Source organism: Anopheles stephensi, chromosome 3 (genome assembly GCF_013141755.1).
Source record: "Anopheles stephensi strain Indian chromosome 3, UCI_ANSTEP_V1.0, whole genome shotgun sequence".
Lineage (NCBI taxonomy): Eukaryota > Metazoa > Arthropoda > Insecta > Diptera > Culicidae > Anopheles > Anopheles stephensi.
Genome location: NC_050203.1, coordinates 6045990 through 6067737, shown reverse-complemented (window position 1 = coordinate 6067737; position 21748 = coordinate 6045990). Strand labels below are relative to the sequence as shown.

At 47.4% G+C, this 21748-nt stretch overlaps 1 protein-coding gene across 1 annotated transcript; it reads right to left on the bottom strand.

Annotated features, from left to right (window-relative positions):
- Positions 1 to 2226: 2226 nt before the first annotated feature.
- LOC118510359 (T-box transcription factor TBX6-like) lies at positions 2227 to 21364 on the bottom strand. Its single transcript, XM_036052068.1, has 5 exons — positions 20713 to 21364; positions 16317 to 16479; positions 4560 to 4827; positions 4338 to 4475; positions 2227 to 3395 (listed from the first exon to the last, which is right to left on the bottom strand). The coding sequence occupies exons 1-5, from the start codon at positions 20792 to 20794 to the stop codon at positions 2496 to 2498; spliced, it is 1551 nt and encodes a 516-aa protein (XP_035907961.1). The 5' UTR covers positions 20795 to 21364; the 3' UTR covers positions 2227 to 2495.
- Positions 21365 to 21748: the final 384 nt, after the last annotated feature.

Below are 21748 nucleotides of genomic sequence, written 5' to 3'. Positions count from 1 at the left end.
CTTCAAAACGAGTTCCACCGGGAATTTCTGAATGAAACGACCGGGTCCCGTAAACGGCAACGCGATTCCCCACGTGCACGAGACAGAGAGGACACCCAGAGACAACGGGGACCCGTATACAGTAAAATAAAAAATAAAAAAACAAATCAGTCCAAATGGGTCCACTCGGACCACTCGTCAATTCCGTCCCGTGGCTAGATCGGGTCCTATCGATTAGCTGCTTCTTCCTGCGCCGTACACCCCGTTTCGGCGGCTCGATTTCGGTTTTGATGCCTACCGGCTTTCCCAATAAAAATCAGTGAATAATGTGTGAAGGCAACTTTTGACACCTCGTTTTCGGATCGCGGTGTCCAACGCGGGGTAGAAAGACACCCTCGGGGCAACCTTTTTCCCACGGCGGTGAGCGTTGTTTTTTTTTCGGGAGGGAGCTTGTAGCTGTCCGGCTGAGCTGAAGCGCATGGGCTCGGTTACGAGCGATGACATGGTTTGGTTGCCGAGCCGCCGAGGGCTACCGTTAATGCTGGTGACACGACTTGTCGGGCGGTTTTTTTGTTGAGTGTGTAATGACTAACACGCACACAATGGATGTTGGTCCTCAGACTGTTCAGACACTCGTTAACGGATCATGAAACTGCGATGTAATCGAGAAGATTTACCTTCTGTGATGTGGCCAGGGTGAAGTGTTTTATCATGTGTTTATTCCCTTTTTTATAAACGATCAAATCAAGAGCACCTTTACGATTGGAAATGGGATGGAAATAATAGACAAAGCAGGTGATGAAAGGATTAGACAAAAGAGTAATTTTATGGTGGAGTTACTTCTAGCTCTAATAGATTTTATGAGATATTCTGAAACCAATTTCATTCGTACTATGTAACACTAGGATCCAAGGATTGACGATCAAACATTTTCAAGGAGCCACAAATTAATCACGGCATAATATACTTACTTGTTCGAGGATATATTTCTTCAGCAGTTTTATTTCAACATCAAAACCATTTTCAAACATGTTCACAGATATTGTTTCCTTTATGAAAGTATCCGATGCATCAGACAGCTCTCTTCCAGCTTGTCTCTTTTCTGTCGAGAGGCTGCCATGAGAAGTATCACTGCAGCTTAAACCCAAGCCACAATGCCTCAAACGCAAAGCCTACAAGCTATCACTTAAGACCCTTACCGAGATCTCCTTAGCGGTCGCATTAGGTGGGCAGTGAGACGGGCTTGCTGGTGGCTCCTGCCAGAACGAACGAAAGAGAACCAGCGGCAAACACAGGAAGCAACGGCACGGCCCACGGACAAAAGCGAATGAAACGAAACCACCTTTCAACCCAGATCTCGTCCAGGAGAAGCCACTCGTGCGCTTTTGTTGCTGAGTGCGGCTCACCGGCCGTAAGCTCACCTCCGATGGTCCTTCTAATCTGCATTAAACTGGATTAAAGTCTCGAATTAACATAATAATGATATCTGGCTCCGTTTTCGAGTGGATTTCATTATTTCGAGACAAAGTCTTTTCTCTCTGTGAGATGTATAGCCAGGACCCACTTGAGAGACAATCGGAATCGGTCGGCCGGTGAAAGGAACCGAGCCTGGAGAAAGCGCACCCGGGCAGTTTGATCCTTTCCTGGATAATCTACAGACGGGAGCGCACCCTGAGAAAGGATAGGGGCCCACCACGCGCAAGCCGCTTACCATCCGGAGACGGAGGTCCCGAATAGACAATTATTTGACAAATTTCCTAAGTCCTATTACGCCTAAGTGGCGTGGAATGGAAAGTGGGCCGAAGGATCCACCCGTCTAAGAAAGGCACTCCTTTCTGTTGAAGTGGGCTTCCGTGGCTCTGGCCCATAGTGTCCTCAAGTGGCTCGCTTTTGTCGCGTGGAGCAAAATATTTGCCACACACAATGAGCGGTTCGAGAGGGCGACCCAGCACAATGGTCAATGGTTCGAGAGGACTTGCCGAGCAGGGAATGAAACACACAAATGGCTAAGAAATTGTTTCAATTGTTTCAATTTTCTGGACCAATCCGATTCTTTGGGCTTTTCTGAAGAATACTCACCTGAGTACGGTAGCCCGGTGGTACAATAATAAGATGCATTTAAGGTAAAAGGATACCCGCCTAGATCTAGTTGTGATGGTTCGTTGGCTAGCGTTTCGGATGGTGATCCTCCCGAGACATTCCTCTGGAGGCCAGAAGGGGCAAACAAATAGGCAAACTCGGCTCATCTCATCTTGTTCACTGTTCGGTTTTATTTAGCTCTATGCGCTTGTCAGCATGCAGAACGATCACACATGGAACACACATACACCTACAAGCACCACCATATGGTTATTAGCACTAATAATACTTGCACAGCTGCTCGGCGCGGAACCGCTCGAGGAGTTGGTTGGTCGCGAGATCGAATATCACGGATCGATGAGGCTCGCGTTAAGGCACTTGGTTCACAGGAGGATTCGGGGCAGCGCGGGTGTTGCTCACGATCCCTACACCGTATACTAGAGCAGCAAGATGGAAGCGATGCTGAAGTTAATTTTTCGATCGGCGTCTCCGTTCGGATCGGACGGATCGACAACAGCGAGCTGAGGTGGCGCTTCGGTCGGTGTAGCTGGGCTCGATCCGGTCGTGGGTCTGATCGCGGAAGGTCGTAGGATCGTTGGCTTCGGTGACCCTTCCGGACTGTCCGGTTGCGCGCTTATCCGCTCATTCGCTTCGTAATCGCTGCCACTGGTCTGCGGAGTGCGCACACTGAACGCCGACGAACGGTCGAGATCGGTTGAGTCGGGATTGGAGTGAGCGGGAGATACGATCGGAGCAGCAATTTGACTACCGGTAACAGGCACTATGCTCGGATGTCCCAGCGGATGTCCACCGAACGGTCCGGGTGGATGGTGATGATGTTGATGCTGTTGGGCGGCATGCGGATGGGGCTGCGGATGGTACGGATGGTGATGGTGATGGCGGGCAAAGTATGGCAACATCAGATCCATCCAGCTCGGGTTAAACATCTGATTGTACTGACGCATCAGCAGCTCGGGCGAGGCCGGGAACGGACGGAGAGATGGCTGGTGGAGCCGGGGATGATGCATCGGAGGTCCTCCCTCGTGCACGGTACAGTCGGAAGCCGGTGAACCGTTTGATCTTGGGCGCTTGATCAGGTCGTGCAGGTCGTGGCGATCTTCGTCGTCTGTCAACTGTCCACCACCGTCCGGGCCGCCGCCGTCGCCGTTGCCGCCCGCTCCCCCGCTGCCTCCCGGGCCCGACGAGGACGATGAGGAGGACGAGGATGAGGTTGACGTGTTACAGCCCATCTTTCGCTTGCAGCGCGACTGTCCCGTCTCTCGGAAACCTTTGGCGAACGGATTGTTATCGATCTTTAGCTTTGTGATGCGATCGTTCTACAGTTCCGTCCAGGCACGCCGAATAAAGAAGAAAAGGAAAGGAAGGGAAAAAATGTAGAAAGAATGGCTAATCGGGGAGAGCGATGAGAAGAAGTACAAATTCTACGCATGTCGATCGCACTTTAGAAGTGGTGCCACCGTTCGGGACGACTTTATCGCACGGTTCTGTTCGCTTGTTGATTCGTTCTGAAGGACTTTCTGCTCACTTTTTGAGATGTTATACAAACATTCAGATCTGGTTTGTTGAAGAACTAGTGTATCTATCTGGCAGCGATCTTTAAGAGATCTCTCTGTCTTTCTTTGACGGATAGTAAAATCAATAACACAATAAAAAGCTAACGACCTTATCGATCCACAAATCAGTGGGCTCGTAATTAAGATCTTTAACACCGCGCATTAGCAGCGCGCGGTAAACAAGAAAACCCACCATCCAACCAATCAGTCATTCGCGGTGCCGTGGTGCCAGCTTCGAGCCCAAACCCAAATCGAGCTCAACACGATTCCGGTTTCAATTTGCCTGCGTACGAATCAAGCCACACCGAGAGCGAGTTGGCGACCGAATGGCGGCGGGGGTATCATGTTGTCTCGGCTTCATCGCCACCAATCCGGGATCGGATCGATCAAAAAAGCCAAGCTGTCGCCGTACATCAAAATTGGATGTCGGCGGTCGCGAGCCGCCAAAAAGCGTTAAGCCGATCGATGAAAATTGTGACTAGACGTGTCCCTTGTGATGGATTTCCAGGCTTCATCGCAGGCTTTAATGGCGGCGAACGTGCAGCGGCAGGAATGGCTTCCAGCAGACAACACTAGCTGCTAGCTGGACCTGCAAGCTTTGCTCTAAATGGAATGGACTTCATTCCGCAGGCCAGCATCCAGAATCAATCTCTATACTGGTTCTTGTTCGGTTCGGGTAAACTGTCCCAAGTAAAGCGAACTTACCTGATAAGCGGTGACGGCAACGAACTCCGTTTCCGGGAAAACGAACGCTTGCTGGGCAGCCCAAGGAATCTGGGATGGATCCGATGTGCGGATGATGTGGATCCGCGGCTGGTACTTGTGCATGCTGGTTAGGACGACCTGCGAGAGACAAGAATGCACCCCCGGTTGTAGAAGTTCCCGTGTTGCGGTGAGCCCTCCAGCATTCTAGAGCCCAGAACTTACGTGTCCATTGTTGTCGAGCGTGTTGTTGGTGAGCTTCACCTTGTTGAAGACGATCGGTTGCGAGGCCCAGTGCGTGCCGAGCGCCGGACTGTCCGGATGCAGACAGAACCTTTGGGGACTCTGGGGTTCGGCACCGCCCGCCGGTACCCACTGGGAACCGCTGAACTTGAACCGGCAGTCGCTAATGGGCATCATTTCGAGCAGCACGCAATAATTTGTGTCCGCATCGAGTCCGTCCACCGTGAGCCGCATCGAGGGAAACATTCGGCTGCAGCGAAAGGGAGAGAGAGAGGGAGAGAGAGAGAGAGAGAGAGAGAGAGAGAGAGAGAGAGTTATTTCTGGTCCAAAATTTCCTCGCTTCGGAAGTGGTGAAAGATAATGATTACGAAGATCGGGCGGTGGTCGAGAATTGGTCGACGCTAGTTATTCAACGAGAAAAATACAAAGTCGTGTCTAATTACTGGCATCACATCCACACACTGTCAACGCTCGGGACTGGATTTCGCCTTCCAACCAATAGGGGGTTATTAGGAGGTGCTTTGTCCCATCATTAGACAGGTTTAGGGGCGTTAGAAATAAGGGCTCTCCGGTTCCAATCTTGTGGGCCCGTGTGTGTGTAGATACAAACAAAACAAATAAATCTCCTCAGCATCAGCGTATCGAGCCCTGCATCGAAACCCTTGTCAATTCGTCAACAGGTGATAATTTTATTCGATCGCTGTACAACAATTATCCTTCCGTCTGTACGAGAGACCAGCAATTTCTCCAGAATTTATAACGTAATTTAAAATAAATAAATAAAAAAAACCCCATCATCCAGCTGATACTGAGGAGGCTGAAGTCTTCCCAAAAAGCGAACCCGTGTCCTCACGATCGCATAAGGGACGCCAGTGATCGTCAGGTAGACAGACGACGGTGACGCCTGAGCCTTCGCCCGCAAAAATTCTCACCCGAACCTCAGCTCTCGGTGGTTTGCCAATTTGTGGCAAATGCCCCCTTTGCCAAAACCCCCCTCCCCGAAGGACAACGAGAAAAACCAACAAAAGGCATCAACTTAACGAGATCGGCGCATGGGGCCCGCCGGGTTTTTGTCTCTCGTCGTCGTCCTCCTTCCACTCGCTTGCACAGCTCATTGATGGACGCAGTTAGCACACCGGAGGCACGTCACCGAACAGTTGGTTCTCTCGTGTCCGCCAGTCCCACAGCCCGTAGCCGTATAATTTCAGGTCTGCTAAATTATTATTTCATCGCTACAAATCAATTTTAATGATACGTTTTCACAAATTTTCTCCGCCACTCTCGAGCAAGAGAAAGAGAGGAGTTCGAACAACCTTACCATTCACCGGAGAGGACAAAACGCACACAACACAGAAGCCAAGTTTTTCGTCAGCCAACACAGCATTGCAAGTACATCGTACAGCATACACAGCTGGAACGGTGGAGCAGTTATCCGGACGACTCTGCCCCAATTTTTGCTGCGACAGAGACTCTTGCAGAGCCGCGTTTCGAGCAAGCAAGAAGAACAATCGTCAGCAATTGAGGGCTTTCGGTGGTTTGTTTACCTTTCGCGCGTAAGACCCCCACTGAAGATGGGGCTTGGACTTCTTATTGCGAGGTCTTTTGTGGTCTCATTCTCGTACCAGCTCGGGTTTTTTTTTTGGAGCGATATTTGCATAAGGGTAAAAGGCGAAAACGGCTCGATGCATCATCCTTCCCGGGACGGCACCGGAGCGAAAGGTTCCAAATGAGATTGTTTTTGCTCTCTCTCTCTCTCTCTCTCTCTCTCTCCTTAAGTCAGGCTCCCTTGTATCCCATTGAGATATTGTTTCCGAAGGTTTCCGTGGCTCGTCGGGCACCCTTCCGAAATGGTGGCCACCATAAAATTGCACCCTGGCGCCACGGATGGAGCGCATAAATCAAAACCACAACGACGGCCGTTGCGAACGGCCGGGGCAGCTTCTTCGCATGCCCGACCGATGTAACGAGCTGATACCCTGGTGGATCATATAATATAGTCTAACAAATAGGTTTGTTAGTTTTTTGCTCGCTTTTTGTTTGTTGCTTTGGGCGCGTCTTCGTTTTGTTCTTAAGCGTGTGTGTGTGTGTGTGTGTTTGGGCTCGGTTGGGCTGATACTTTCCTCCCAAGAGGGAAAACTGCAGCTTGACTTTCGCTCGAAGGTGGAACAGAAATTTGTAACGCTGCGGTGCATTATTTAACGATACACCTACAATTAGTGCGATTTATTTGCAGCTCGTTAGAATAATGATTTTGTTGAGGTAGAATCGATTTAGATGAATGTTTCCTTGGAGTATTTAATAAATTTTCCAGAGCTTCTCTAACCACTCTTCTCGGTTCGTTTCAACCAATTGCTAGATATTTGATATCCAGTGCTAGGTCCCAGTTTAGGCTCCCGCCGTTATTTTGATAACTGTAATTTCTACCCATTTAAATCGTAATCTGATCCGTTTTCGCTTACCAACAACCAAACGAAACCACCGACTAAAACGCACCGCAGGAAATGGGATGGATTTCAAAACGCTTGTTTCCTTCATCCGCTCGCGGAAAGACTCTGTCGCGAGTTAGGGGTTACAAAAAAAAAAAGCTCTCCCAATTTCAAATGGACCAAACACGAGCTTTCTGGTAGTTGTTTGTCAACTTTTGACACCACGTCAAGTCCAACCTGCCGATGTTGCGGCGGAAGCGAAAGATTACGTACGGAATGATAATCATTCGTAGTAGGCAGTGAAAAGCTTCATTTATGACTGATTTTTCCCAACAGTGACCCATTGCCCACGCAACTCTGTTGCTGCTGCTGCTGCAAGCGCGATTGTCAATCAAAAAAGGCGCGAAGTACGAAGACACACACTTTATTGAACGTACTGCAGAGAAGAAAAAAACGCACACACACACACACACACACTCAACGGTGCAAGATCGTTTCGCGATCGCGCGTTAAAGGCAAAGGGAACAACTTTTTCTCCCTTCAACGCGGCTGGCAAACTGGCACAGGTGGAACAGAGCGTGGCCAGTAGCGTGCGGCAAATTTATGAGCAACATAAAATCATCCACAACGACTCGAAACGTTTTTTGTTCGCCACTCGTCAAGAACCGAGCTGTCGTTCGCTCCTGTCAGCAAAATATCGCCTTCTACAGTACCATCCCAACTGTGGTGGGGTATGAAAAGGGAGCGAACGCTTTTTTATATTACGCCGGGTGTAATAAAAACACTGCCCACAAGACGCCTTGTAGGGTCTTTCTGCACAGTGCGATTGGAAATGGACATATGCAACCCGAACTGAATAACCCGAGCCGAGGTTGTTACGTATGAAATTATCGCACAAAAAACAATTGAGAAAGCTTTCCTCGCTGGGTTGAGCGGTGCCAAGACAGTGGCCAAAGATAAAAAGGATCAAAGGGGGGGGGGGGGGAAACCCTCCCAATCACTCCCAATTTCGCGTCCTCATTTTCGCTCGGTACCGGGTGGCAAGTTAATCTGTCAGGATAGTCAGGACAGGTGAGATAGTCAATGCTTTCCGCGGGTCTACGAGTGCGCGCGCGCATGAATTATGTATTTTTCGTGTGTGCAGCAAATTAGCGATACAATATAAAATCAATCAGCATGCTAGACAGTTTTTTGCGCCTTCACGAGCGATCGCACCACCTGCGTGTGCGTGTGTGTTTCAATGGTGGATGGATTTCCGTTAATGGGGTTCGGCCCGCCCGGTTTGACGGTGGCCTCGGCGTTCCTAGACGCCACGTCAGGCCTTTAATGGAAAACAGAAGGTAGCGGTCGTAGATAGTAACACGAGGAATGTGTATTTGCTAATTGGGAGCTACCGTGCCGCTAAGGCATAGGGCGATCGTGGTTGCTGCTCTGTGCACACCGTTAGGTGTTTCTTTTTACAGTGCCTTATGAGATGAAACATTTTGATGCTTCTTTTGATCGTGATTGGAGAGATAGGCTTGGACTAGAGGTTTGAACTAAAAACTGTTGAAATATTCAGCTTCTTCTGTTTGAAGCGATCCACAGTGGCACCTACTTGCTGAAAAGTCCTGTCTCATTTGCAATACTCCTAAAATTCATTACTTGGAAAAAATGTTATTTGTTAATAAATTATTAACATTTTAGAATGCATCGTTGCTTATTTCACTCTTTATTAAAGACGCTAATAATATTTAGGTCTAATACTTTTACAAAATGAAGATAATAATGCTTTGACAGAGTGGAAATTTCGCGCTTGAGGAGATTTGAGACGGATATGATGCTGATCATGATTCTTGATACCTTTTAAGTTTTCTGCACAGGTCGTACAAGTTCTTGTATATGTCAAGGATCTTTAGATGATAAAGCCTCTTCGAGAATCATTTTCTAGGAAGAAAAGTCTACAGAGCGAACGAGGCTGTTCGACTACGAGAATTCTTGGTAAATGAGACTCCTTTAGCTACAAAATCGCTGGTAGACAAGGTCTCTTGGCATACGAGGTTCTTTGGACGGCGAGGCCTGTTCGTTTAAGAAGTCTTTTGACAGATTAAGCTTAACCGACGAGGTCTCTTCGATGATTCTTGCAACTAGGACCTCTTCGATTGCGTGGTCTACGAAGTCTACGAGGTGTCTTTGATTACGTCTGTTTCGACGGCCAAATATTTAAGGTCAAAGTAGATGAGATACCTACAACAAAGGACTCTTGACAGACAATATTTGTTGTACATATTGAACGATAAGAAAGCTCGCCCTTGGATGACATGGTCTCTTGGACGATGACTTCATCGAAGCTCTTGACGACTGCCAACTTCTCCCTTTGTAGATTTGAACTTCATGCATGGACCTCATTTTTAATCATTCAATTTCCCAAGAAAGCTGTGTGATTCGTACATCATTATCGCATCCAATCTCCCTCAATTCACCTGTTGAATAGAACCGATCGTTGTACTTCACACCAACCCACAAAGACAACAATAGAACAACCCAAACAATCGTGATCGTTTCTTTGCTGGGAAGAATGGTAAGAAAAGCGTACAATCTGCTCAAAACGATTACAACGAATTCGACCGATCGATTGTGGAAGCGATTATCTGCGAGACCCGATCCTACTGGAATGTTGTTGTGGCGTTAGCCCGTTTGTGAACGACTGCTCCGTCTCTCGCTGTATGTGTGTGTGTGTGCGCGAGATGATTCGTTTTCTCTCCTCCACATTATTTCGAAGAGATAATTGCTTCTCATTAACAAGTGTGGAAAATTACATACAATCAACACGTTCGAATTACAATTACCGGTGATGATTTGGTTAGAAGTAAATAATTGTCTGTTTACTTTTGGCCTCGCTTCCTGCGGTCGCGTCCTCCCGCGTCTCGCGGGAGAAACACCCCCTTTTGGTGCCAGCTGATAGTGGCAAACGGTGCGAGTGAAATGCAAACAAAATAAAGCAAACGATCTCCACCACGCACATCACACCGCTAGCAAAAAGGCGGGGAGGCGCGCAGGGCGTTGGAGAATGATTGGGGGTAGGCCTCCGATCGAGGCTGCCCTGTCCTGACTCACGTGAAAAAGGCCACAAGAACAATCAATTCAATCAATCAGACGCGTAGCCCCGCGGAGGTATTAAAGTTAACTGGCACCCATGGGGAAAGGTGGAAAATCTGTCGGACTGTCTATTATTCGCCACCACTGTTTCGGTGGTGTAAGGCGGAAGGTGTCAGGGAAAATCGACCAAAAATCAAAACACCCAAACGGCGCGGGTGCAAGCATTCTTTAACGAACGGGAAAGGAGGAAGGGGAGAGAGAGGGAGGTAGAAACAAACAAGCGAACACCACCGACAGCAACAGCAACCCTTTAACAACCCGATGATCGAGGCAAATCAGGCGAAATTATTGGATATTTTGTTTTACAGTTCTCGCTCTTAATCTTGCACGTTTTGTGTCTGTCTGCCTGTGTGTGTGCGGGAGGTTTGTTACGAATGCTTAAAAATTTTCTCGACGATCACTAACAAGCTCGGAGGTTTTTTTTTGTGGTTGCCTACGTGTGTTTTGTGGAATGATTTTTCCGTGGTACGGAATCAGCCACGGAATCAGTGCGGGCTGTGCGGGAGAGTGGAGAAGGCAGAAGCGGTGATGGTGTCGGTGATTATGGACATGGCCGGAGGAAAACAAGGGCGCCCGTCATCATCTTCATCATCATCATCACCATCGCCAGCCAAGCCCCAGCAACACCAACACGTCGGCGATTGTCGTCCTTCGAAGCCCACCTCCGCAAGATCGCATGATCCTCTGCTTGGCTTTGACAATCAACTATTATTTTAGGCGCATAATTATCAAGTGTGTAAGAAGGTGGAGAAGGGGAGTGGGGAAGAGTTGTGATTATGCGCTCAAGAACGTACCACAGCAGAGAACGAAACGAAATCGAACCTGACGAAGCGCGATGAATTGAGAACGAAAACGAAAGACTTCAACGGGGGTAGCGCGCAAGCGACGAACCTCCCCCATAGTAAAACTGCGTGCGTTCGAAACCGATTCGCTTCGGGCGGGTGGGGGATCAGAGGATCCAACCGAGGTGGGTAATTCTGAAAATTGAAAAATTAAAAACACATTCCACCATTGCTCCAAGGCTTGAGCTTGAGCCGGCCGAGAAGAAGGCGAACGACGCGGTCCAGGCAGTGTCCACTTCGTTCTGCACGCGGGCCTCGTCCGGGAGGCGCCAACATGGTAATAACATTTTATATTTCTTCGTCTTCTCTCGTCTCTCTTCTCATTGATATTTATCGCTTTTTCGCGTCCCCATCCAGGCCCCCCCTCCCCCGACCCGAGAGGGTGGATGGATGCTTCATTCACAGGAAAGTTGGCTCCATCGCCGCATCAACGGAACAACAACACCCGTTGCTCGTTATCCAGGCGAAGACGGCTAGAAGACCGGGACCGGGAGGGGGCGAGAGTCACACCAGCAGGTTATGTTTTATATGTTTTTATGTGACCACATGAGACCCCGTCCGTGTGTGTGTGTGTATGTTTTTTGGCTCTCCCGTTTGCCACTAGCTCATTAGCTCGCTCGTAAGGAACCGAACGGCGCAAGGGTGGAAAGCCCAGCTCGGCCAGCTTCATCCATCCCGCCCAAGGAAGCGGATCCCACCCGTGATCCCGCGGATCGAGAGCAAAAAAGGGGTGGTGGCTGTCGTATTGTTTTTTCAATATTCGCCTTTTTTCTTCGCTCCCGCTACGCGCGCTACGAGACCATCAGGTGGTCCACCGATTCGGGGCGATTTTTTCTCCACTCCTCTTCCTCTTCTGAAGCCCTAAGAATGGATCTACATAAATCAAATCTAGTATGCTGCGCGTTCATCTTAGTAGGCTGGTTGGGAAGGAAGAGGACGAGGAAAACAAAAGGCTAAAAAAAAAGGGCTCCAGAATGGTTCAATTCCAATCGTGGCGGACTCAGCGAGAGCTAGGATGCTAGGCGATTATAGCTGGCTGGCCACAGACCGGGGAGTCAACAGCGGGAGAGGAATCTCTGCAGCGTTCGAATTTAACGGTTTCCGGTAGGATTGTGGCGATGCGGTGGTGGGTTGTTTGGTTGCCGCCTGGAATGAATTTATTGCCTGGCGTCTGTCCGCGCACGACCCGGTCACGATCACGCCGGCGCAATGGGAAGAGAAATTTCGGGTGCGTATAATTTTATTACGTGAAAAATGCTCTACGCCACATTTATCACACACACATACACACAAACGCATGGGACTGTGTTTGATTATACTCATTACCGTGCCGTGGTTTTGCTGGCGAACGCAACCCTCTCACACTGCTAGAACAATTTTCACGGCTCATTTTTCCTTCCCTGATTTATTCTTGTCTTTCGCTTTCGGGGGTTTTGTTCTCCGCTCTTGGAGCTGATCGGTTTTGGGGCCTCATTATTAGTGTCTGGTGTTTTCTTCCTCCGATTCTGGTTCATTTTTCGTCTCGTCACCATTCAATCGGTTAGCAAAACATTATTCCCCCTAGCAAACAAATAATGAGGGAGTTTGGGAGGTTAATTTATGTTGACTTTTCCAATTAATAATCGTTCACACAACAACAAGACGCAGCGTTGTATTATTACCACTCGACCGGTAGCATGAACTGAAGTGTAATAATTTATGCAGCCCTGTGCCTGTGTTTCTATTACTCGGTCGGTGACGTGCCAACGATGAATTGAATCATGTTTGATGGATTGATAAATTGAATGTCAGCACGAAGCTGTTGCATATGGAGCGCGCTGGTAACAGCGAGCGGTTGGCTGGGCTGATCGAGAGAATGATAGCTTAGCACGCACCTAACAATAAACACTCGTTTAGCGTAATTCTATTGCATTATTCAAAGTACTCATAAATAGTGGAAGATAAATTGCACGGCAAACGCGTGTGCAAAATTAATTATTTTTATGCGAAAATACAAGGTTCTGATTTATTAATGTCCCTCGTACAGATTTTTGCGATTCAAAGCGGCTAAAGTGTCGAAAGAAGGTAATCGAATACGTTTTACATATGAATACATGTAACTTCACATGTTCTTCTTATGTCAGTTGTAGAAAATTTATTTGAACTTTTTTTAAATATTCTTCAATGATGACATGGCCGTATTTCTTACTAATTTCTTTTTAAAACTTGGTAAAATTTCAAGGATCTTTTGATAGCGATGAAAGAATATATTAAACAGCAGACCAAGTCATCGGTCATGTCTAGCTTGATCAGGAAGGGGCAGCTGATCCGCTGATGAAGGCGATTGGCTGTGAGTGGTTTAAAGAACTTCTACAGTAGATCACAAATGGTTGTAGTGGATCTTCAGCCTGTCAAATAATATAGCCCAGCTGGAAGACTATTGAAGAGATCCCTGTGATCTGTTGTTGATTTAGATATATGTTTGAGTCCAATCAGGGCTGAGGTCCTAACTGGAGCAAGTCACAACGAGCTGCTTGTGCAGACACTTCTTAGGAAGGCAGAAATATTATGTTCCATCATTTCTTATGACAACATTAACACCATAGGCCATAGTTTCATCCCGAGACACTTGAAAATATCTCGTCCTAGTCACCACCAAAAACTACCAGTTGCTGTTTACTTGAGAATGTAATAAATTTTAACCCTAAAACACTTGTTGCTTGTACCGGTTGGGAAGCTGTTTATAACGACGCTGAAGGAGTGAAAAATCACCCCTAGAAATAACACACTCCACCTTAACCCTAAACAAGACCATTCGACTGCACTTGTCATCCGCTCACTACACGCACGTTGAACATTGCAGTCGTCTATTTCTATTGATCCCGTTTCGATCATTCACAGTTTGTCAGTTGTCACCCATAGCTGTCGTCTGCCCAAAACTGTCCATCCCGTATCTCGATCGTGTACCTCATCCGATAGCGATGGGAGGAGCAGAAGCGATCCTTTTTTTGTTGTGTCAAAGGATCGCTCTAGTTCGTGTCGTTTAACCGCAAGAAGATCCCTCGTTACACAGAGATCGATCGTGACGCTGTACCGATCGTCCCAATTGATGTCCCCGTGTAAAATGGTCGTTTCGGGTGTGACAGTTTGTTACCGGGTTTTGGGTGAATATCCTTTAAACACATTCGCGTCACTTGACTGCGTTTGTGCGATCAAGGATCTGCTGCTGGTGTGTGTGTGTGCATAATTGTGGCTTTTTATGTTTCAACCCGTCCCGTCCGGCTGGGCCCAGATCTGTGTGAACTGGTAAGCCCAATTGCTAGACGATCGTGTCGATCGACAAACATCTCGACCCATGTCGCCCGAATGTTGTTTCTCGAGATTGCTGCTGTGTTTTAGGGGTTTTTTTTTTCGGTGCCCGCTTCTGCTCCGGGGGTGTGTAAAATATTCGGGCGCCAGGACCACATGCTGGTAGCTGGTAGACAGACGGACCCGTGAAACACCTCCCGGTCCCGGAGCGGTTCTGATGTGATCCGCTTTTCCCAGGCCCATGATTCGAGAGCTCGATGGCTCCGTGCCGGGCACCCGTGTGTCAAGTGGGCTTTGGGCTGCTGTACGGCACAGCACCAGCTCACCAGTCTATCATTCATGTCTCGAACGGGATAGCTCGTAACGGAATCGAGACCGAGCGCTACGCCCTACGATCCAGATCACTTTCCTTTGGGGAAATGTGTGATAAACTTTACACTTGTCTCGGTGCGTCTCAGCGGATTTTTGAGCGATCACATAACGCCCGAGAGAAAAAAAGCTAATAATACAACCAATCTCAACTCCCGAACAAACCCTTTTAAACGGAGCTAGGAGAAAACGGGAAGCCTAAGAAGAAACGCACCGAACCTTTTTCGGGTGAAGTCTTGGTGTGAAGCGAGTCTTGTTAGGCCATCACCGTTGGTATTGAAGTTGGGATAGCAGCAACAGAAAAAACGACCCTGTGAGAGCCCCTTTTCTTGATATGTGTATCACGACCCGCGGGGACTATCACAATATTTAATGTAGCGCATTATAGTTGGAAATATTTCTTCCGGCTAATTATAGGTTTTCAGGATATAAATAATCTCATCACACATCGGGTTCCATCCCCTTTTGGTCGCTAAGGGGAATGCGAAAACGAAGGAATCTTAAGTAGGCACACCCTTTGCGATGGTTGGGCGATGCGAGCGGCTTGAGAGTGGGCTTTGATTAGTGGCTTACTTCTCGTACCTTCGGGTTGGGTGCAGTTTAGACGTTGGACGATGATGTTTCGGGGATTAATCGTCGGGGTCGGGGTTCCTATTATACGGACCGAGAGTGATTTGGTGGTTGGTGGGTTTTAATCTAGGATCGAACCATGATGCATTTGCCGGTCGTATCGATGACGATCGCCTAGCGATTTGAAGAGGGACGGAGCAATGATACGGCTGCGCGCTACTCTTTCTTCTCAAACAAAACAGTGTTGATGGATCGTAAAAGCTTTGTTTTAGGAGCGTATTTTCAGCAACCATTGATTTGAAAGCTTTTAACGTACCTTTAAGATCTCGCGATCACTTGATCTTGAAGCTCAAGCTTTAATTTAACAACCTGTTCGTCGGTGGCATGCCAGGGAACAGGGAACAGTTTGACAACTCAAGACACACATTCAAACCACAAGCATTCTGCTTTCCATCAACACTTGAAGGAGTCGCCGAGCAAACTTTTCGGCCGGGAAATATTTTGCCCAACCAAACACAACCATTTGACTTTTTCGGTCGACGTTCAGTGTTGACAAACAAATCCTTCTGAACAAGGTATGCAAACAGGCATACCCATCAGGTCTCGGGCAGTTTCTTCCTTCAGTGGACGGAAAAACGAAAACAACCTCAGTACATCCTGCGCAAACAAACTTGAGACAAGTAAATCCTGGCTGGCAACATGGACGGCCGAGACATCCGTTGACTTGACGTCGTTGACAGACCGTTCGGACTGGACGCGGAGAGTGTGGACCCATGCCGGAACAAACAAATGCGTTCGCAAGGCGCCAGTAAGAAAACACTCCCTGGGAAATGGCTCTTGTGCGATGGTCGCTGTGCGTTCCTTTTCGGAATGGGCCGATGGGTGACAAACATCCAGATGTGGCGCCAGAACCACATCCGGAGTGTAAAACAACAGTTTGAAAGTCATGTTTTTTTTTTTGTAGCTTTTGTTTTAGGGAATGAAACGATGTTTTCCTAGCCATTATAAGGACTTCCAGGATTTGAGCGGACTTCGCAACAGCGTTTGGCTTTGGAACTTCCTACAGGTTCCGAGGCTAAGGCCCAGCAGACGGGATCTACACTTACCGGCCACTCTTGGTGATGATCATCTCGGTACCGATCTTGTGGAACTCCCTCCAAAGCTCCTTGTTCTGCAGCTTCAACTCGACGCCCGGCAGCGAGTAGCGTGGTGGCAGTGCCATCGCATGCATCGGTGGTACCGGAACCGGCAGCATCGTTGGGAACGGATCTGTAAGCAAAAAAAAAAAACCAAAACAATCACACAATGACACAATGGATGTAATGTCGTTCGCTCTCTTGTGTTTCTTCACGCTAAGCACCGGAAGCGGAATTAATTTTCTCGTCTCGCAGGTCGCAAATAGCTCGTGGTAAGAAAATTAAATAAAGATAATGAGATCCAATTCGACCAGCTCTAGGATTCCGTCCCGTCCGACTAGCGTGCCGAGTACCGAACTCAAAAATCAGAAGAGGATCAGGTAAGATCGTTCCTATGTAGCTCACTCTGTTGTACAAACAGAGAGTGTTTTTTTGTTCGGTTTTGCACTTTTTTGTTCTGCCTTCTCACGGGATGCTCACCGAAAACGGGTGCGATCGGGCAAGATCGTGTGCGTGTCCACAGAGCGCCACAGAGTGTGAGGGAAAACCTCGAGAGTGGTGGCAAGGGTCCCGTCTCTGGACCACCAGTTGAATGGGGAAGGGCGTAGTTGATGTCTCCCGGAAGAAAAGCAGAAGGAGGAGACGGAGGAGAAGCAGGGAGGGAAATGAGAAGCTCAACCAGTTTGTCAGTGCCCTGTCAAGATGAGGTTCGTTAGATGTTTATTTCTGAGCACTCCGTGTGTGTGTGTGTGTGTGTGTGTGTGTGTGTGTGTGTTTTGTCTTCTTTTGTTTTTCGCCTGGTTTTTCGTTGGCACCGTCCGACGAAAAAAGGGCCTTGTTTGTTGTTGTCTTTTTCCCTTCCGAGCCGACTGATCTGGTGGCAGCATCGTGCACCACCACCACCGGGCAAGAGATTATGAGCCGTGAAAATGGAAATTTCATAGTCATTTATTTCGAGTGAAAAAGAAAAGAGAGAGAGAGAGAGAGAGCGAGAAAGAGAAACCCATACCGAAAGAAAGAATGGAAAGAAAAACAATACGACGAGTTCATATGGCTGGGACGAAAGATTCGTCTCACACCGATCTTGGCGGACCACGGACAAGCGAGTCCGGAGGGTGAAACCAACAGAAAAAAAAATTATATCATTAATTCGGTCTTGTTACAAGTCGTGAGGCTTTGGCGCCGCCGATTTTTCAAAACATTCATATCCACATTCCGTGCCGTCCGCCGGACCGGGGTTGGATCGACCCGTCTTTGGGTCGATTTTGGGGATGCTTTGCTCGGTCTCCCTTTCTCGCGCTCTACACTGCTCCCGGTTTATTGGAGAGTGATTTCTTTTCTCGCTGGTACGATCATCAGCGTTTTGCTGCTGCGTCCTTCGCGGTTCGTTTGGGGCTTCGGTTGAGGTTTCGGTATCAAAGCTAGCTCCCTCTCAAAGAATCACTCACTCAGGCCCAAGCAAACCCCACAAGGACCCCAAGTGTATGTGTGCGAGTTTGAGAGGAAAAGAGCAAGAGTGAATAATTCTTTCAACACACACACACACACACTTCCACCGAGCGAGTCGGAAGGAAGAGCGGGTCTACGGGCGAGCTGAGATGATTAAGATCATCGTTTGTTTTTCTTCGTGCGCGCAGCATCTCTCCGTACCAATCTGTTCGCTTTTTATAGCGATCTTTCTAAAGTCTTTCGCACACACAATTGGCAAAAAAGGTAGAAGGAGAAGACTGGATTTGGAACTAGGAAAAATGGAGTTACATAGATAACTTATAAAAAAATATAAACTAAATATTATAAAACATGAAAAACTATTAAAAAAAGAAAGAATAAACAAAAACAAAACATAAAAATAGATAAAGATTTAAGAAGATAATAAGATACAAAAATGAGTTACTCAAAATAGAAGAAACTGCCGAGATGTCTTGATCGTTTAGTAAACAAACAAAGAAACAAAAGTAAAACAACCGATTTAATCTAAACCACACAACATCCCATCTATCTTCCCCATCTCGTTAAAGGCACGTTTCTATTTAGGTACTTATTTACCCACCAAAGCAGATCTTGGAACACGAGTAAAAGAATTACGTGCCTCGCATAACCACTCACACACACACACTCACGGACGGACGGGCCACATTATGAATGGGTTTCTGTTTTTTGGGGCCAACAGAACAGGAAAAACTAAAACAACGCCTGTTGAAAGTCATTTCGCGAAAGGTCCATCACCGTCATCATCATCATCGCCGGTCTGCGCGCATTATGATCGACGATGGTGGTCTCGACGCCGTGACGCCGTTTGTTTTTTGTGTTTTTGCCCCCTTCATATGACGTTTATGATCCACATCCGGAGGTCTGATGTCACGACTTGCGTGACACGGCTTGCACACCTTCCTTATGGCAGGCGAAAAGGGCCACGCCGCCACGAGCGCCATTTTAATGTCTTTTTCCTGTACAGTCAGTCAGTGGCTGGCTGGCTGGCGGATGATCATGATGCCCACGACGATGATGGGTAACGTTCTGGAGGTGCTAAAATTGTTTTATGACTCGAGCCTAGACGCGCGGGACAAACGGGACAAGCCCTAAGCAAACGTACCTAATTTTGGGGCTCTGTTTTGGAGACTAGTGAATGAACTCTTTCACAGCTCTTTCGTGCGGGTGAATGTGCTGGAACGTGAAGCTTTATCTACGAACAGGGGTAAATATTGACAAAGATACGAAGCGATTCTGTGGTGGACAATGTATGAGGATCGTCAGAGAGCGAGGCAAGCCCGCTCCAACGTTCCCCCGAGCCCGACGGTTATGTCATGAAGGATTGCTGTACTCAAAAATGATTAAACGTGTCGATGGATCATGCAGGTGATGCTGCATAGTGAAGATCACAGCAAAGATCACAGTAATTTACAACTTGTCATGCGACTTGGTCTGTGGTTTTCGCTTGTTATGCATTCCTGTGCCCTGTGTGGCATTTCGTGTACTTATCACTCGCTCGCTATCTACTCGTTTTGCATATTTTGGACCTCCCAGAAATGCGTTGCATTTCTTATTACGTATCTCTCGTTAATGCTAGCGCTTGGCGACTTTTTTGAGTCCTGAGCTAGATTGTTGAGATTTTATTTTCTTAAATTCTTCCTATCTCTCCAATTTTGATTGATATCTTCTAAGGAATGCAGTCTATAAAAATAGAACCATATCAGCATGTCGTGTCCAGACATACTCTAGACGAAATTCTTACTTTCTCTCTCTCAAGAACCCCAAATATCCTTAAACCCACATCTCTTCCTTTTTGACACCTTCCACGCAAGCTTGTTAGCATTGATGGCTACGATTGTGATCTGCTCCGTGTATGATTTATGAATTTCCCAGGACAAAGAAAGCAACATTCCACCGGTCCAAGCGCCAGGATCTCTCCTCATCTTCAGTGACGGACGGTGACGTCAACGGTGCTGTTGTCTAGATCGATCGATCGAATCGGCCCGTCCGGTTCTACCATAAAAATTTGACGGATTGTCTTGGCGTGGAATTAATTATACCTCTTCCTGGTGGCTGGCCTGCTCGTAAACCCTGCTATCTATCATCTCTCACATATAGCCGCACGCTGCTCCGAAAAGGAAATGCAACATGTGCAACCTGAGCTGCATCGATATCATTAATCATTTTACAATTTAGAAACAATGCACAACAACGCTTTCGCTGGGCGCCTAATCGAAGGATCCTTGCCCAGAGAGAGAGAGGGAGAGAGGGAACAAAAAAAGGACTCCTCGTCATCACCATGATCATCATCATCGCCGTACATCTCATCAAACAACGGTCGACAACGAGATTGGGCCTCCGAACACGGTTCGGTGGTTTTCCGAGGGACTAATTTTCTAAAACAAACACAGCCGTTAGACGAGCGACAGGCGTGCACTCGAGACAGGGACGGCAGGAATCGGCATTATGTCGTTGAACATGCCTTGTTCCTAGATAGGGATACAAATTTTCCAACTGTTTTTATTTTCTTCCTCTTTTTTTACCGAGCCTTGACCACAGTGAAATCGTTCTGAATGGAGACTGACGGCTTGGGATTCACTCAATAATGATGATGCGGCTGCAGGTTAGGATGCATCACAAACGAGTCCTCGACCGCAGCAGGGAGGCGGCCATCATTTGTCAGTCAAAGCAGGCATCTGTCATATGGACCGTGTACCGTGCATCGGTGACTGCTGGTTTGTTGGTTTTCCGATAACCACCCAATGGCCCGGGAACCTTATTATCTTCCCAAGGGGCCATTCCACAATCCCAAATGTCTAATTGGCCAACCCATCTACGGATTTGGCCGGGCGTTTTTTTTTTTTTTTTGGTTACTTCCGGGACCCTCGTGGCTTACCTGGTATCCGCTGCAACATTTGCTGACGGTAGATTTCGTGTGCAATGTGCTGATGCATTCGTAAATCGATCAAATCCGTCATGGTGGTCAGGGTTTGGTGGCACAGTTTCTGGATTGTGAAGCGATTTTATCCTGGCAGTTTGCTTGCTATATCTTCACGATTTTATTGGAGGTTATATGCACTTTTTAAAACATTTCAACTTATTTTTCAACTCGTATGATACACACTTTTTTGTTATTTTTGTATGAAACGTTCACGGGCACACCACATTCGCTCACTGCTTTGAACAAGTTTGACAGTTTAACTACTCTCTACTTGTTTGTAGCTCGTTTTTCACTCATTTTTACAGATCTTTTTGTTATTTTTTTCAACATGTTTAATCCGTAGTTTCTTTACAAAATTACCACGAAACTCACTCAGTACTGATTTAACTTGATACAATTTTTAAATCGTATCCCAAACGCACGTGATGCAACTATGACTAATAGCACCAGCTGTCACGGTGACACACACGGCACGGCACGACACAGTTCTTGTACCAGCTCAGTAAACGTAAACGTAGCGCCAGCCGACACAACAAATTACGGCAGGTTCCGACCGACCGACGTCCGTAAAAGATGGATTAAAACTAAAATTGTGTGAGATTCGCGTTGATTTTGCGTGGGAAACCGTTGCCCGGGGAAGGCCCGGTTGAGTGGGTGGGGGTGAAGGGTGAAGTCGGCCGCACAGACCCTCTCGGACCCGATGGAAAGAAAATGGAAGAAATTCACACACACAGCTACACGCTTTATGCTGGTGGTAGGCCACGCCTACTGACCATTCGCTCACAAGGGGTAACGCTATGTAACGCCTTCTTTACGGGACGAACAAAAATGGAGTAGAGTGCAGCAACGAACGGCAGGACATTTTAATGGTCCTTTTTTCTGGTTTTTTAACTTTTTAGATTGAAATTTAATTTTTATAGAGAAAATTTATGGAAGGGAACACTGAAATGCCTCATGTGAAGAGTTCTTCAAGACTGCTTATTACAAGCAC

What these genes read in the sequence shown, in the direction of transcription:
- LOC118510359 (XM_036052068.1), bottom strand. Translation starts at nt 20,794, where the DNA reads ATGACGGATTTGATCGATTTACGAATGCATCAGCACATTGCACACGAA. An exon ending in ATCATCACCAAGAGTGGCCG is followed by an intron (nt 4,828 to 16,316) that starts GTAAGTGTAGAT and finishes CTTTCGCTGCAG; the next exon opens with CCGAATGTTTCCCTCGATGC. An exon ending in CGCTCGACAACAATGGACAC is followed by an intron (nt 4,476 to 4,559) that starts GTAAGTTCTGGG and finishes TGTCTCTCGCAG; the next exon opens with GTCGTCCTAACCAGCATGCA.